At 35.5% G+C, this 17,389-nt stretch overlaps 1 protein-coding gene across 3 annotated transcripts in view; it reads right to left on the reverse strand.

Annotated features, from left to right (window-relative positions):
- The window catches only part of LOC135776499 (rho GTPase-activating protein 26-like), a 102,201-nt gene that overhangs the window by 19,350 nt on the left and 65,462 nt on the right, over positions 1-17,389 (reverse strand). For all 3 annotated transcript variants that reach the window (XM_065287261.2, XM_065287262.2, XM_065287260.2), the window contains exons 12-18: positions 14,389-14,425; positions 14,082-14,147; positions 13,912-13,986; positions 10,255-10,339; positions 9,382-9,440; positions 5,477-5,582; positions 2,125-2,284 (exon numbers count right to left, since the gene is read on the reverse strand). In XM_065287261.2, coding sequence (XP_065143333.1) covers positions 2,125-2,284; positions 5,477-5,582; positions 9,382-9,440; positions 10,255-10,339; positions 13,912-13,986; positions 14,082-14,147; positions 14,389-14,425 — 588 coding nt within the window. The remainder of the gene's footprint in view (positions 1-2,124; positions 2,285-5,476; positions 5,583-9,381; positions 9,441-10,254; positions 10,340-13,911; positions 13,987-14,081; positions 14,148-14,388; positions 14,426-17,389) is intronic.

A 17,389-nucleotide genomic window follows, 5' to 3' on the forward strand; every position in this document is an offset into this window, starting at 1 on the left:
ATGTCGGAGTCCACTGCTTGTTTAGCAAGTATACATGCTGCATGCAGAGAGTTTTGTACATTTATATGTTGGAGCTTTCTCTGAATTTTCAGCGCAATTAATGAATTAGGATCGCGCAACTTTCACGCTTTCAAAACGAAACTACGGAGAACACCCGCAGTAGTTTTATCAATGAAAGGCTAAAAATATAGCTGGTCACCGTATGTTCACGCCAGAAGTCAAAAAAAGACGTAAAACTTGTGTTTAATACCTCAGATTAGATAAATGGGCGGAGAGAAGGCGGTCGCGTTTGGCTGTTCGAACACTTCAACCACATTTGCGTTCAGCAACTCCAAAGCGATCTGATCGAAAGTGGTTTCGACTACCTCTGAATGTGGTTGAAAGTGGTCGAAAGTGGACGCGTTCAAAACGTCGTCCACTTGTGATCCGATCGACGAAAACGCATGTTAATGCCAAGTGTAAACAGCCTCTAAGTGTTTTGATTAATGCCATTAATGTTTATTTTTTTAATCAGTGTAAACCACTAGTCAACTAAATGAATATAACATGGCAAAGATGAATGAACATTTATATATTGATTCAATAGATTTATAGCATTTTGCAAAAAAAAATTCAGTTTTAATAATAAATCTTTGAAAATCTTATTATTTTCAATTTTATTATAACCTAAAGATGCTATTTGAAAGTTTGTAACAGAAAATAGTGTTTTTCATCTTGTCACTTTCTTGGTATAGAAAACACATTTTTACCCAAATTAGCCAAAATGAATTTATTTACTTCATTTACTCTTCAGCATGTAGCTGTAACCAGTGGCGATCGCTAAATATAATTTGAGAGCTAACGATTATCAGTCAATACATTTTTTGAATTATACTCAAGTTTGTATCACATTCAAAGCTACTGTTAATATGCAAAACTCCTTTATGGTGCATTTATGTTGTCCTTTTTAAAGCCAAGGTTCACTGCTTCTACTGTAATAAATATAAAAGTCTGTCTTTTCTGTTTTTGGTACACACATCTTTATGTATACAAAGATCTTTTATGCAAAGATTTATTCAAAGTGTCTATGTAAATCTGAAGGTTTTTGTAAGGTCAGGTTTATACGTTACAGTCAGTTTACTGTTTGTTTTACTCTATACATACTGTAACTGTATCATATCTATTGAAATATACAGGAGGGGTAGCCTACAATGCTTACGAGGTGAACTTGTACGATTTATTTAGATGTTATTCTTTACAGAAGCAAATCATCTCCGTGTTTTTCCACAGTATCCCCAGCTAGCTTTTCCCATTTTCTGAAGACTACCCAATGGTGTTAATGGGTGGTTGTGTGGACATTGATGTGCTGGCGTAAAGTATTATGAGAGGTTGATAGCATTTGATGCTCTTGTTATGGTGTTCTGTGCAGTGTCAAGGGCTTTCCAAAGGTAGTGTAAGTCTTATTTCAAGTCTGAATGCTTACAAAAGTGTTCCCGTATAGCTCTAGCATTGCATTAGCAATGGGTTTGATACACACATACTGATAAAAACGTACACCTTGCCAAACAATTCAAAGTGTCAATCAAGTCTAATTAGGGTGACTTTACCCATATCAACCCTCCAGGCAGGGGGAGTGGCCTTGTGTCACATGATGCTGGAGTCAGATTAAGAAATCGGGCTTGAGATGATTTACATGTTTCCATGCCGACCCCGCTCTAAGCTGCTTTACCTTTAAGTCCCCGCTGGCTTTGAAGTTACCTGCTAGAGCAAACATGGGCCGAGCGAGCCCCTTAAAGAGGGTTTTGTCGGTGGATAAACACAGTGAAACATTGCCGTCCACTTCAACAGAGGATTTACATCATTCATTCACACCCTGGTGAAAGCGGTCATGAAACCTACTTAGCCATCATACTGTAATAACTACTGAACAGAACCACTAGAGATGTTGGTTGATATATTATTCACTAATAAATTGAAAAGTTAACTCTTCATCAACAGCATTAGTTTACTTGCTGGCTATGCTTTGAACTGACATTGTGTTGTGTATATTTGCTTGCGCTGATGCATTTTAACACGCAAGAGCAAATGCAGTGCATTGTAAAAACTATTTATGATAGATTGGAGAAACTAAAGATCAACATTTACCCGTTCGTGGTTCTCGATCAGGATTTCTACCACGATGTTCTGGAACTTGATGTCCATGATGGCGGCCACCGTCTCCTCCTGGGGTCTCAACAACGTTGGTCCGAACACCACACCGAGGTTGGCTACTGTCATCAGATTCTGCTGGTGGTGACTGGCCACTCTGATGAGAGATAACAGCCTCTTTTAGCTTCTAAAATAGAATAAAATCTTTATTTAATCATCACATGACCCGGGTCAACAGCATTTCTTTCCATGGCTTTTAGGTTACATAACCATGTTATATTACAGGGGCTCTTTGTCATCTTTAAAGTCTCTATGGAATCAAAAATTGTTGTTGTCATGTGACCTATCAGGTCATCTCCGTTCAGAAATCCTCTCCCATGGCCACAGGGGATATACATGTGCTCATCCAATCCACACTTTAAAATCCAGCCGGAAGTATTAGATCATCCCGGTACTTTTTGCCTGCTCTTTAATGACTACTGTGAATGACGGACATACTTTTTGTCACATAAATTGCATTTTGTAAAGGGTTTTTGATAGAGATCAAAATTAGAACGATGATCAAAACATCCACAGAGTATTTACTGTGTTTGGATCCATTTATGCAACACAATCTCAAGGCATGTCGTGGTATAATACTAAATATTTATTTTATTTGTGTTATTTTATGTATTAGTTTCTCTATTTTTTACCATTGTCGTTTGGGGTTGGGGTTAGAATGACGTTCTGTTACATAAAATGACACTAATAATATAAAAAATAAAACATTTTGGACATCCTAACTCTAACCCCAACCCCAAGCGACAATAGTTAAAAAATCTGAAGAATTTTTTTAGAAACTAATACATAATATGACATTCTAACCCAAACCCCAAATCTAACTCCTACCCCAAGTGACAATGTTTTTTTTAAATGGACAAACCAAAATAATAAAATGACATCCAAACCCCAAATCTAACTCCAACCCCAAGTGACAATGGTTTAAAAGAAATTGACAAATCAATACATAAAATTACACCCAAAATCTAACTCCTACCCCAAATGACAATAATTTTTTAAAAAATTGGACAAATCAATACATAAAATGACAAGGAATTTTTTTTGCTGAGTAACATGAAAAAACATTTGTGCTCAATGAAAAAAAAAAAGAGGAAAATCGTGTCCATAAACACGAATCCATAAATAAATCAACTCAATAAATAATTTTCTGACTATACTAGTGATGTTAGGTTAATTCAGGGATTCCCAAAGTGTGGTGCGCGCACCCCCAAGGGTACACGAGCTGCCACCAGGGGGTGCGCGAGAGGAAAAATGTAATGGCTGTCTGTTTCTTTAAGTGGGATTTTTCCATACAATAAATAAAAAAAAAAATGAACAGTAAACATTTCCTTTGTAATCGCTTTTATTTTAAATAAAAAACTATAATTAATTAGTTTTTGATAGAAACGTAGAAGACAGCTGCTGTCTTTTTCTACGCACTGTTCTACTGTTATGCACTGCAGCCGCTATATGCGTGCCAACTCATCTGGGTTAATTGAACGAATCTTTCTTTTGAGCCGGTTCTAAGGAAGTAACCGGTCGTGCCGGTTCACAAATCGAACTTTAGTTTTGGGCATATGTCCAGGTTAATGACGCAGGACGCACAGCCGAAATAGCAAGTCGGACTCAAAAAGAACCGAACGAAGTTTGTCGATGATTGCCGAGGCGAGGATTGCCGACGATTCTGACGGATGAGCTGCTGACACTGCGTGTGTATCACAGAGGATTTGAAAGAGCCTGATGCGCAAAGTTTCTTGTTTTATTCGTTTCTATGCTTGTTTTATTAAAAAGCTTTAGTGTTAGTACGATTTATTGTGCATGCAAAACCTATTTTAGTAAACAATACGTTTGAAAGACAAAGTTTTATTTATTCTTTATATTTTTGTGCATCAGTGTCTTAGGAATCTTATCCAAGTTGTAGGCTAGTCAAAACTTGTCAGTTGTATCTGGCATTTACGATCCGCGATTGAAACTGTGACCACAAACATTACTAACTTGTGAATGAAAGGCAATAAATCTATTTTTATTTGAATGTTTTAATGTGTTGACACAAACGACTTCATTTGAATGTTTCATTGATACAAGTAGTTAAAAAATAAATGCATAGTGATGTCATTTTTTGATGACCTCAGGAACCGGTGAATCTGCTTTTTCAACCGGTTCAATGAGCCGAAGTGTCCGAAAAGAGCTGGCTCGCGGACTTTGCATCACTAGACTATACCATGAAATGCCTTAAGGTGGGGTTGGTATATGCTAGTGTTTTATAAGGTGGGCTAGTGCATGATAGTGAAACTATGGATTGCCGTAAAAACTCAAACAAGGGAGCGTTTTCTCATAATTGACAAGATAATGGCAAGGATAGGCAAAAAATACAAGTTTTTATAAAAAAATAAATAAAACCCTCTAATATGTTTCTCCCAGCTTCCTGCTTAAATAGGAAATAAGTGTATATATTTCTATGACCGCAATAGTCGAAGCTATATGCTAATCTTTTAGTTTTTAGCCCAGTGAGCAACTACCTGGTGCTGATTGTGACAAATTAACCTCACATCACAATCAACTGTAGGTTTGGTTTGATGAGAAAACAAAACAATCCTGTTTTAAATGATGATTCAATGTCGACAGAAGTGGGTTAAATTGCCCAAATGGCTGCTTTTCATATCAGATGAATCAACAGTATAGCAGCCAAGCTAAAACTGGTTTACAACTATTATTGTTGTTTAGCATTTTGGCAACACTGAATTATCCAGCGTTCATTAAATTTTAACGCTCAATTCTGATGGCTGCCAGAATCTGAGAGATCTTTTTTGTCACTGGTGTAACCAGACAAAAACTATTCATTAAATCAAACGCAACATCATTATTTAAACTTGTTTCGATGACGACTAATACATTTGTACTACGGCATTCGAGCGCGAATACAAATACAGTAGATTATTAAAATTAAACATTTACTTGCATTATGAATCAGATCTTTTCCATTAATCTGCTTTGTAAAAAAATTATTTTTAGAGGTTTCCCTAAAACTGTAAAATAGATCTGCCTTTGTCACCGAGGGCAGAATCCACAGACGGCAGTCAGGGTGTCAAATTAAACTGGCACAAAAGAAAATGGAGCTGAAAGGGGATGGAGGACAGGTGAAAGAAAACAAGGAACTCTTTTCAGCAGGGCAAACACAAAGGAGAATGGCCTTTATTGACATCAGCAGGGCTGAGTTAAAATTTTTACAATAGCAATCCTCTTAGGGCTTTTGGCACTGCTGGATTTACAGCACAGTAAAATAGTCGGGGGGGGCAACAACCTAACTCACTTGGCCAAGTGTTTCATAAGAAGTTCCAGCATCTGACGGTTCTTCTCAGGGAGACGGTGCACTATGGAGTGAATCTCCGACACCCTCGTCTCTGGATTGTCCAGTTCTGGAGAGAAAGAAAAAGAATTGTGAAACCAAAATACGAGTACTACTAGTTTTACATAAACTGTAGGAGTTTTATTGCTTTTAATGCAGTGCGTTCGCAGTAGGAGTGGATGTCTGTGCTCGCGACTTTCAGGTCTGAATCTGTTGCTGTCAATGTGAGATCTCGTGATTCGCACCCACATCGACGCATTAATCCTATTAAAAATACATTTATACTTGAGTATCTGTGCATTTCTGCGTGGATTAAAAACACACAACGCCACCTAGTGCACGTGCCGTCTACAACAGTGGCCATTAAGGGCGAGGCTAAGCCGCCATACGTGGGCTCTTAAAGGTCAGTGAAATATTAGAGCAATCTATCCGGCTCCTGTGATATCCTTATAATCCCCACTAACAATGGTACAGAGACAAAAGAGAGGCTGTTTAAGACATGACAGACAACACAAAAGCAGTATTTTTTATTTTATACTTTTGTTAAAGTACTGTAGTAAAGCCGTGAACTGATAGAGAGTTTTTGTTTAACCCTTGTGCATTGTTCAAATTTACTACCTTTCGTGTTGTTAGATTTGATGAAAACATCAACTAAATTCAGCAGCTATAAAAATGTAAATGTATTTTTTTACATAAATCTGTTAATCAACCCCAGTACTGATCAAAACGACCAAATCTTCACAAAAATTCCATGATTTTAACTCTTTAATTGTTAAGTTTATAAATGGTGTCACTGATTTGGGGAAAAAATGCACACAAAATGACAGATTTTCAATATAAAAAGTGATTGTAACCTGGATTTTTTTTTGTCTTGGGCATGTCAAAGATTGGTAAAAACGTTGGCTTTGAAGTGTTTTTAGTTTTTGTGTAGCATCAGTTTTAATTTTTTTCTCTCCCTCATTTATTGTTAGTGGCTGTTTTTGCCTCATTGACTTCCATTTTAACCACATTTTTTGATTGCAGAGATATGGCACATTTTTTATCATGCATTTTTTTAATGTTGTCAAATTTGTCATTTTATTAGCCCTGTGCAAACCCTTTATTAGCCCTGTGCAAAAACAAAGCTTAATTTCTGGCTTGTACGTTGTGTTTTATGGAGTATAACTCCATAATAAAAGCACATTTGTGTGTGTGTGCGTGAAAAAAAGATTTTCTGTAAAAATCTTCTCTGCATCAGATTTCTGAACATCATCTATTATGAACACAAAAACAACTTCAAATAAACTGAACAATGAACTCAATAACACACACACACACACACACACACACACACACACACACACACACACACACACACACACACACACACACACACACACACACACACACACACACACACACACACACAATAATATGTTTTTATTATGGAGTTATACTCAATATAACTCAATGTACAAGCCAGAAATTAAGCTCTGTTTTTGCATAGGCCTACTACAGGGTTAATGGTGCCACATGGTGACCAACAGTAAAAATGACAAATTTGACCTCTTAGCAAAAGGAAAAAACACCAACATTCAAAAATGCATGATAAAAAAGGTGTCGTAGCTCTGCAATTAAAAAATTTGGTTATAATGGAAGTCAATGGGGCAAAAACAGCCACTAACAATAAATGAGAGAAAAAAATAAAAACTGATGCTACACAAAAAAAAAAAAATGCTTCAAAGCCAATGTTTTTACCAATCTTAGACATGCCAAGACTGTGAAAAAGGTTTAAAAAAATCCAGGTTACAATCACTTTTTATATTGAAAATCGGTCAATTTGTGTGTGTTTTTTTCCCAAATCAGTGACACCACTTATAAACTTGGCAATTAAAGAGTTAAAATCATGTAATTTTTGTGAAGATTTGGTAGTTTGGATTAGTACTGAGGTTGATTAACAGATTTATCAAAAAAAAATTGGAAAAATATTCATCTTATACATTTTTATAGCCGTTGAACAACACGAAAGGGTAGTAAATTTGCTCACGTTATATCGTTGAGTTTTTGAAAAATGTCAAAGCATTTTCTTAAATATAAGTTATATATCAGTTATTTATATGTAAATATAAGATTTGTCACCAAAAATCATTCAATTTAATAAAACAGAGAGAAAGTTATGGCTAAATTAAAAGTAAAAAAGATGAAAACATCCCCAACAACACATAAGAGTTAAACATGGCCACACCAATATAGTCCAAATATTTCATCGCAATAACATCCCATCTTTTTTGTATAAGCACACAATCAAATCAATGTCGAAAAATGACATCATAAGATGTTTGTTGCATCAGAATTGTGCAAATAATGCATATGATGTCAGTGATGTGTCCAATACGCCTTGATAATATATGAAAGCCTACTAAAGAAAACAACATCTGTAGCACGTCTGACAACTTTTGGTTCAATTGAAAATCTATTGTCAGTAGTTTATCAAGAATGCCAGAATTTCTCTTCTTCCGAACTCCATGTGGTTACACTTCAATAGAATGTTGCTCGCATTAAAACACAAAAATATGAGAAACAAAATCATGTTTTGTTTCCATGACAAGTGATGATTCAATAAGATTTTGATCTCACAGATGATGATGCGAGTTATAAAAATACATGCACTGTTTGTTATTTATATATATATATATATGCAAGAAAACTAAGTGAGAAGGCTATTTGGGTTTAAAACATAAAATAAAATTTTATCTTTTATTCTGGATGAGCAATAACGAATGCAAAATATAGTGGCCTAATGGCCAAAGTAAAGGTTTTTCAATCTCCTGAGCAAAAAGTTAATTTTGGTCTCTGCCTGCAAGCACTGGCGATATTGAATACAGACCAGACGAGTGTGATTCAGACCGATCGCACACATATTCACACTCTTTTCAGTGTCTCATGGCTCTACCTTCTCTAGTTACAAACACGTTCACACGTTCATTTTCTCTCTTTCTCTCTCTGATGATGGGCAAACTCCAGATGGCACCTTGCCCTTTATCACATAAATGGCTCACACAGACAGGAATGAACGAGGGGAGGGGCAGAGAAAAGTGAGCAGAAGACCAAAAGGGAGGGGTGGACCGCTCCGAAAAAGAGTTCATACAAGGACAAGGTCCTAACGTCACCCTAAACCACCCGGATAGAAAACAGAAAAACAAAAAGAGAAAGATGATACAAAGCGAGATGCGATAAAATGAGAACAATGCAGAAATATTTTTTTTAGCGGTATCTTACCATGTTTTGTTTTCTAGTACAGGTATTTAAAAAAACTTTTATAATTAGATACATGTAAAGAGATATTGTGTAAGATAAAATATTTTAATAAACTATGGATTCATTTTTTTTTATTTTTTAGTTTTTTACATTATGCTTAGTATATTTATTCTATCATATATTTTAAAAATATAGTCCTACATAAAGACATATATAAAAACCATATAAATGCCACACAAACAATACAATTTGTATTGTTTTTTTTTTGGGATATTTAAATAGTTTAACTTGTAAAATAACAACACCAAAGCCTGATAAAGACATTTTTTCTTTGCAGTATACTGTAGACATGTGCGCTTCATTGAAGCCAAACTTAAGCTTGTAAGTGAATTATAATGTAGAAAGTAGGTCTGAAAGGAGGGAAGACACCCCTCCGAGGTCTCAGACAACAGCCGCCACACTGTAAATCCATTTTTCTTTCCTCCACGCCCCGATTTCCTGTTTCTGATCGAGCCTCGCTGGCCCTTCGGCTGGCCAACGTGTCTTATCAAATAGTTTCACGGCAGCACAGTAGTCAAATAGTATCAAATGGCCAAAACAGATAACCAGATGAACTGGACAGGGAAACTCACTGGCGGCTTTGATGAAGCTCCTCTGGAACTGGTATGTCATCAGAGGACCTGGCAACACCCTGGTAGCAGAAAATAAGATAAGATGATTGGATAAGGGGGTAACATATAACACAGTCTCTCTCTCTCTCTCTCTCTCAAAAAAAAAAACAAAAAAACTTGCAATTACATTTGTAGTTTGCAGTGATAGTGTTTCAATAATTAATGTCTTATTTGGAGAAAATTTGGGCTATAATGTCTCTGACAAGGATGGTGGGTAATTGTTAGGTGATCTACTTGCTAAGCCAAAAAACCTCACCTCTAAATAATTATGTGAATCCGGTCTTAGTTATAGCTAGGGTGATTTTTCCACCTGTTTATTCACATGCTGGTTAGGTTAGGTTGCCTCATAAAACTGCAAACAGCAAAACCATCCCGCTTTAATATAAAAATGTATTTTACTACTATGTACATAAGAAAAAGTTAACAGTTTAAATTTGTGTTAGTAAATTGTAGTTAAATAGCATCCGCATACAATTACACTCTTGACCCTTAACCTATCCCTAACCCTAATAAGTGCAATATATTAAATGCTTTCTACTTTTGTTAAGATGCCTAATGTAAAGTGCATAGCCAGCATGAATTAAGACGACAATCACGTCTGGAGCAGAAACGTGTATTGACACTAAATGTTAGGGGGTTTTGAAATTTATAAGAAAAATATCATTGCATCCGGTAACTGTAGCTAAGCAGCGAGGGGTGGGGAGACGAGCCCAACGCCCTGCACGATGCCCTGGGCGATCGCACTCTCTAAAGAAGCCAATGCAAATCGAGGCAGGTGAAAACTTTTGACATGCCCAAGATGTAGCAGTCGGGTGTAAAGTGACAGGCGGGTACCTGAGGTAATGCTTTATAGCGCTGGTGATAGTCTTGATCTCCCACTCTGTGCCGTCCAGCTCCACATCCGCACAAGTTTTGGGGTCTAAATGCAGAAGGGTTTACAGTATCTTAGAGCATGTTTACAGTAATGCAACCACTATTGCCGTTCCAGGCTCAGCATGTCATATGACCTTATGTACATAGTTACTATTATGAATCAACATGATCTTTCTTGTGCCCATAAATACATTACACTGCCATTCATTTATTTGATCTTAATGCATATGTTTTAATGTCTGCATTTAGTTTTACAGATATTATTATGCCAACATAAGTTTTCAATAAAAATAATGCTTTTAAAATGGATGACTTTGACTAAATCATGGGTCTCCAAACCTGGTCCTGGAGGGCACAAGCCCTGCAGATATCAGCTCCAATGCCAATCAAACACACCTGAACCTGCCAATCAAGTTGTTTAGGGCTACCTAAAAATTAGAGGCAGGTGTGTCGGAGTAAAGTTGGAACTAAAATATGCAGGACATGTGCCCGCCAGGAACAACATTGGAGACCAATGGACTAAATAATGAAGAAAAAGAGAGTCCAGAATAGATGTGAACTGTTTAAATCATCTCAGGGTGCATTGTAAAAAATCATATCAACATAAGTTTTTGTTTTACCTTAACAAATTAGGTTAAATAATTTCAACTTGTTTATAAGTTATGTCAACTACACAGTAAAAAGTGAAAGTTGGCTTAACTTCAAAAATGACTTTTAATTGGTAACACCCCCCTGAAAAAAATTCAACTTATTTTTCTTAATTTAAGTGAATAATTTAAGTTAAATTAAAGTATTTTTAGGTGTTATCAGTTGAAGTAATTTTTTTAGTTTTTTCACTTTGAGAAAATTTACAGTGCACATTGTAAAAAAAATCATATCTTGTTTATAAGTTATGTCAAAAATTTAAAAAAGCAGGTTCAGGTTGCATAACCAATTTGATTAAACTTGCAAGCAGCACTGCAGCTAAGGCTGTCACAATAATCGTCTCATAGCAATTGTTTGACCTCATTGCGATGATTTCAGATCACCACAATGATTGCACATCTCTTTAAAAACACAAGGGGGAGCTGCAGCGCCTGTATAAACGAGACAGAAGGCGCTCCTTAACTTATGCATTGCAAAGCCTTTCAATACAGTGAAAAAACTGCATTTAAAGAAATGCTGCAAAACTTTAATAAGTAGTACGAACTTCCAGGTAAAACATACATTTCCAAAACAACAATTCCAAATTTAGGGAAATGAAGGGTGAAATTGATTTTTTGCAGCCACTACAGGCATGTGGTCCAGTACGATTGGCTACTATTTAAGGCACGTTCTGGTATGGTCAGTTTATTATTGAAACACTTTATTATGCTTATTTCTTATGAAGAATGTTACGTTTTTTTTTTAAATATATTCATTAAATAATTACTTTTAAATATGTGTTATGTGTATTAATATTTACTGCCAAGTAAACCTTGCAAAAGATTTAATTTAAATAATCACAACAATATGTAAAAATAATTTAATGATCAACCAATAAATGTATTAACTAAAACAGCAATTTATCGCCATAATATTTTACCTAAAAAAAATGACTGATAAAATGACAATAAAAATATTTTTCTAATTCTAGATAAAGTGTGACAACTAGATGCTTACATATGGTTTAGTGTACTATTATTTTACAATGTAGCAAAAATAAATCAAGAGTAAGTATGTGACCCTAAACGCTTGATCGGTAGTGTACTGTATATTTACAAGTTAACTGTACATGTCAACAGAATCTCAAGAAATTGCTTTAAGGCAAACTGCCATGTGTATGATTATCTTGGAGAAAGGCAGTTGAAGGACGGTGCTTTCCCTTCTAGCGACACGACAAACCAGAAGTCTATTCACCTGCTTTTACCACAGGGTGTGGTTGCATTCCTGTCACTCTTGCATGTCAAGAGTATTAAGCGAGCTTTTGAACTTAAACAGGCAAGAATTAAAGATCATAGGTCATTAAAGCTTTTTAAACAAATACGGTAATGCTAAAGTCATTACTCGTATTATGGTGTTATGACTGGGAGAGGCACACAAATAAATACATATTTTTCAGCGTGGAAGCAAATTATTACTTCTATTTACCTGCTTTTCAATTCAGAAAATTCTGGACTACTGTGGTTTAGTTTAAGAATTGAATTGAATTGAATAAGTCTTAACATTTATTCTCAGATTGACATTGTAAAGCATTTACATGTAAGTCAAAATTCTGAGACACAAATTTACATTAAAAAAGTAAAATTGATTCTGAAAATCTTTTTTTTTTACAATTTCGTATTCTGTGATGTAATGTTGTGTGTGTGTTTTTTTTAAAACAGGTCAGTGAGTTCACATCACCTAACTGGTTAACATAAAAGTTTTATTGAATGTTGACAATGATTTGTGATGTGAGTCAGAATTGGTTGAACATTATAAACCTGTACTATTTTCTGTTATGTTCTGTACTATTTACTTCTGTTTTCTCTATTAAAAGTGTTTATTTATAGTTATAATTTACATATCATTTATAGATATAGTATACTATATGGCAGGGATTTACAAACTCTTTTGTTAGCTGAACCCCCTTGACCTAAACTACCTATCACCTGATATTTTAGAAATGATAATTTAGGAAATATTTAATAGCACATTTGCATGTTTAAATTTAAAAAAAAAAAATTTCCTCGGTTTATAGTTTTTATCAGTAGTATTTTACATAGTTATTGTTTTAATATAATATAATAAAATAGTTACCTGTTATATTGCACCATCTATTTTTCTTTTATTGGCACATAATACGTATCTGTCCATTCTGTATTCTTACTCTTCGTTCATATCAGACGCGGAAAAGGTGGCAAGTGTGAGTGATTTACATGTTAAGTCAATGCAAAGATGTGAATAGACATCCTGCAGCGCGGTAAGCGCGGATGGTGCGGAATGCAGGGCGCGGATGGGGCGCTCCCCGCGAATTAAGCGTTGCAGCGGGAAATGCGCAAGTTGAAAAATCTGAACTTTGCCAGATATTTGCAACGCGTTAACCAATCAGGAGCTTGTTCTAGTAGTGACGTGATTACAGGAAGCGAGCGGAGTTCGCAGAAGCCCCTCCCATGATGCATCTTTCCGCGTGAATGTCTCGAATGACTAGAATTTCACGCGCAAATGAAGTGATTAAACTCGAAATGTTCAACCGTCCATCTATGTATGAATAGTGCATTTTTGCCGCCTCTACCGTGTCTCGTGTGAACGCACAGTTAGTATTCTCAGTTTGGTCGCAAAATGGTCGCATGGCATGCAGAATAAACACATAAAATATATTTATTTTTAGCAAAGTAGCTATTTAGATTTTAAAACAATTTATTTGCATTCTTATGATTTAATTGTAATTAATAACACATAAAGACCCTGCAATACTCCAGGGAACCATATGATATATGATCCAGCTGTTACTAAAACATATTTAAGTTGTAAATATATAAATATGTTGTCCTATTTATCCCTCTTAGTGTTAGTCAAAACACTTGAACTCATTTTAAAGCCAGTTTCTTTCCAGTTTCAATGGCCTGATTTCACCAATGCAAAATGATATTGTCACTAGCAAGATGTCGGTTCTCTTACCCATTGCCAGGCCGAGCAGTTTCTGAACTCTGGAGCTCACCCCAACAAGCCTGTATAGTCCCTGTTCATCAATACCTGTTATATCACAAGAGATAAAGCACAGACCATCACACTTAATCATGTGACCTTCTGACCTGTACGTTCATACAGAAACGCAAGACGAAACGCACCTCTTGTTTCGATGGCGTAGATGAATTTTTTCATGACGTTAAAGCCGATGACGTCCAACTGAGCCACTACATTGAAAAGAAATGTGAGACAGAAAAGGTCAATATGACTTTGTTGTCATACCTAATAAAAAAGAAACAGTAAGAGTTGCAGTGTGTTGATGGGATTGAGTTTGTGATACAGAATAAAAATGCAAGTTAAAAACTACACGAGGTTGAATATTCAGCATGTTCATTCTCACACATTAAAACCCCCAACCAGGGAAAAATATGCAACGGCAGATGACAAAATTGGCAGCAGCACACTTACTGGCTTCATTCTGGCTGTCACGGTTCAGGGTGTAAACCTGTGAGATGAGATATTTGGGTTATGATTGTAACTGTTAACACAAAGTTATTAAAATTAAAACTTTACAGTACATCATTAGTTAACTAGTTGGGATTTAAAATGCAAAAGAGTTGTTTTTGCACACAATGTTGCCACTTATCTGCATTGTGTATTTTAAAAGTTTTGGACTTTTTGGACACTTAAAACACTTGAACTTAAAATTTTTGTTTTTCAGCTTTTTTTTGGGGGGGGGGGGGCGCTTTTAATTGATAGACAGTATTGTATGGACGCCAACACGGGACTCAAACTCTGGTCAGCTGCAATGACATTTTTTTGACCTACAAAATCTATAAACGCTCCTTGAGGAGTTTCTACCTCAAATTCATATTTCCGCTATCCACTGGGTGGCGATCTTACCCAACTTAAAAACTGACGCATTCACTCAACACTAAAAACACACTGTGTAAGTTTTGATGGCTTTGAATCTGATCTCTTACAAAAGTTATAAACAAAAATAGAATTATCTCAGCTTTTAGCTAAAAAATCTGAGAGGTGATAAGAGAACAAATGAAGGTAGGATAAAACGTTTTTTTTTTATTGTTGTTGTTTGAAAGCGGATGGTCTGTTCTTTCATTTGATATTTTATGTTTATTTAAAGAAGATTTTCTGCAAGGCATTAAACTACAACTGGGTGGCAACTTAAAAAAACAAATTCCAAGCATATTGATCATCACTTCAACAGTTGTACGATATAAATGTTAATGTATAAATTAGATGAATGTTGGTTTATAAAATAAACACCACAGTCTTAAATCATATTTTCATTTTGTCGGTCACACTTGATTCTGAGGAACTACTTTGTTTGGCGGAAGAGTAATATTTGTACTAATATAATTACAACTTATTTGTGTTTTATTTTATAAAATCCCACTAAGGTTATGCATTTGAAGTAACTGTTTTATAAAAGCAATAACCCCTGCGAAGAAGTGGGGTTACAGTGCATTTTATAACAGCTAAGGGGGCTTTGCGTCGTGCCAAACAACGCCCCTTAGCTGTTATAAAATGCACTGGTAACCCACTGCTTCTTGGGGCTTATTGCTTTATTTTAAACCACAACTTCTTGTCTATCTCCGGTCCTGAAAAGTGCCAGCGCGACCTCACGTTATTGCGTAGTGACGTAGAAAGGTCATGTGTTACATATATGAAACGCACATTTGCGGACCATTTTAAACAATAAACTGACACAAAGACATTAATTAGTATCAGTTGACATACAACAACGTCGGAACGGTCCTCTTTCTCCACACTTCTAAACACTGGTGCGTAGTTTCACGTTCATCCTCTGTGACTTCTTGACGTGATTTTCTTGTCAAAAATGACAATCGTTTCTCTAGATAAGACCCTTATGACTCGTTTGGATCGTTTAGAGTCCTTTGAAACTCCGTTGAAAAAACTGTTAAGTGTTGAGTTAAGCGTTAAGTGTTGGGTTCTATTAAAGTCCATTAAAATGTGAAAAATCCAGCAATGTTTTCCTCAAAAAACATAATTTCTTCCTGACTGAACAAAGAAAGACATCAACATTTTGGATGACATGGTGGTGAGTAAATTATCTGGATTTTTTTTTTTTAAAGAAAATTGACTAATCCTTTAACCTAAGTAATGCTTTTGACTCATCAATGCATAATTTTACTTAATTAACAATTAATTTAATTTAATTGGTTTCTTAATTTTTCCGAAGTAAACTCAGCTAATTGCATTTTACAGTCTAACATTTTTTTTGTGCTGGGCAAAGATTAATCACGACTAATGGCATCCAAAATAAAAGTGATTTTGTTGCATAAGAATATGATACAGTATAAGTGTGTGCTGTGTGTAATTATTATGCACATATAAATACACACACATTCATGTATGTATTTAAGAAATATTTACATGTGTATATATATACTTATTTATATTTTTATATATTCTATATTATCCATTTTTATATCTAAATAAAATGTTCTGAAATGTATACGTGTCTGTGTTTAAATACACATAATAATTACACACAACACACACACATATATTATGCAAAAATGCACTTTTATTTTGTATGCGATTAATCGCGTTTAATCTTTGCCCAGCACAAATTTATTTTTTTGATAGACTACATACTCAAAGAAATTTGCTATAAATTAACTGTACACACTAACATCTAATATGCTTTTTCGCATGCACTGTCTGCATTGTTTTAGTTCCCAATGCACTAAAGAAATTAAAATCGTAGCATTGCACCAACAACCCCAAAATATAAGTGTAGAAAGCAAAAAGTAGTGTTTAACGCAGACTGCACCCCTGTTCTGAGCTTTAGGTTGCGAAACAATGACGATGACATTGCACCACAAGACATCTGAATGGCACGACACAACTGAATATTTGCCCAATTCTAATCTCCACTATTTGGTCATAATTTCATAATTACTTAATAACATAATTACAACTGTCGTGATGATCAATAGATGACACCAACAACTCTGTTTACTGCCTGTTTTCAGCATGTGGCAACAGTGCATTTTTCATTGTGCCAACATCCCAGACTTTTGTGAAGTCTCCTCTATAATAAGGCGCGTCATATAAAACAAGACGTAATTTGAATACGTATACATGGGTTTCAGTCATGTGACTTTTTACGTTATGCCGCCATCTTGAGGACCTACCGAGTACCAGTAGGCTACTGACAAGCATTGGCTGGCTTGCTACGATTTACGGATTTCTTATCTTTTACTGTCTATGATTCTTATGGATACGGGAAATGGCTACGAAAGACAACATGTCGCACCTCGACTGTCATGAAAAGAAACGCGACTTTAAAAAAATATACCTTGGTTTGGGTGTGATGCCTACTCAATCCCCGATACGTTCTTCCAGCCGCTGTTCGCTGCTACCGAACTACCACTATTTTACAACACTAAGGCGGCGCGTCACAACATGAAACTTTGCT

The sequence above is a fragment of the Paramisgurnus dabryanus genome, chromosome 18 (assembly GCF_030506205.2).
Source record: "Paramisgurnus dabryanus chromosome 18, PD_genome_1.1, whole genome shotgun sequence".
NCBI classification, from domain to species: Eukaryota; Metazoa; Chordata; class Actinopteri; order Cypriniformes; family Cobitidae; genus Paramisgurnus; species Paramisgurnus dabryanus.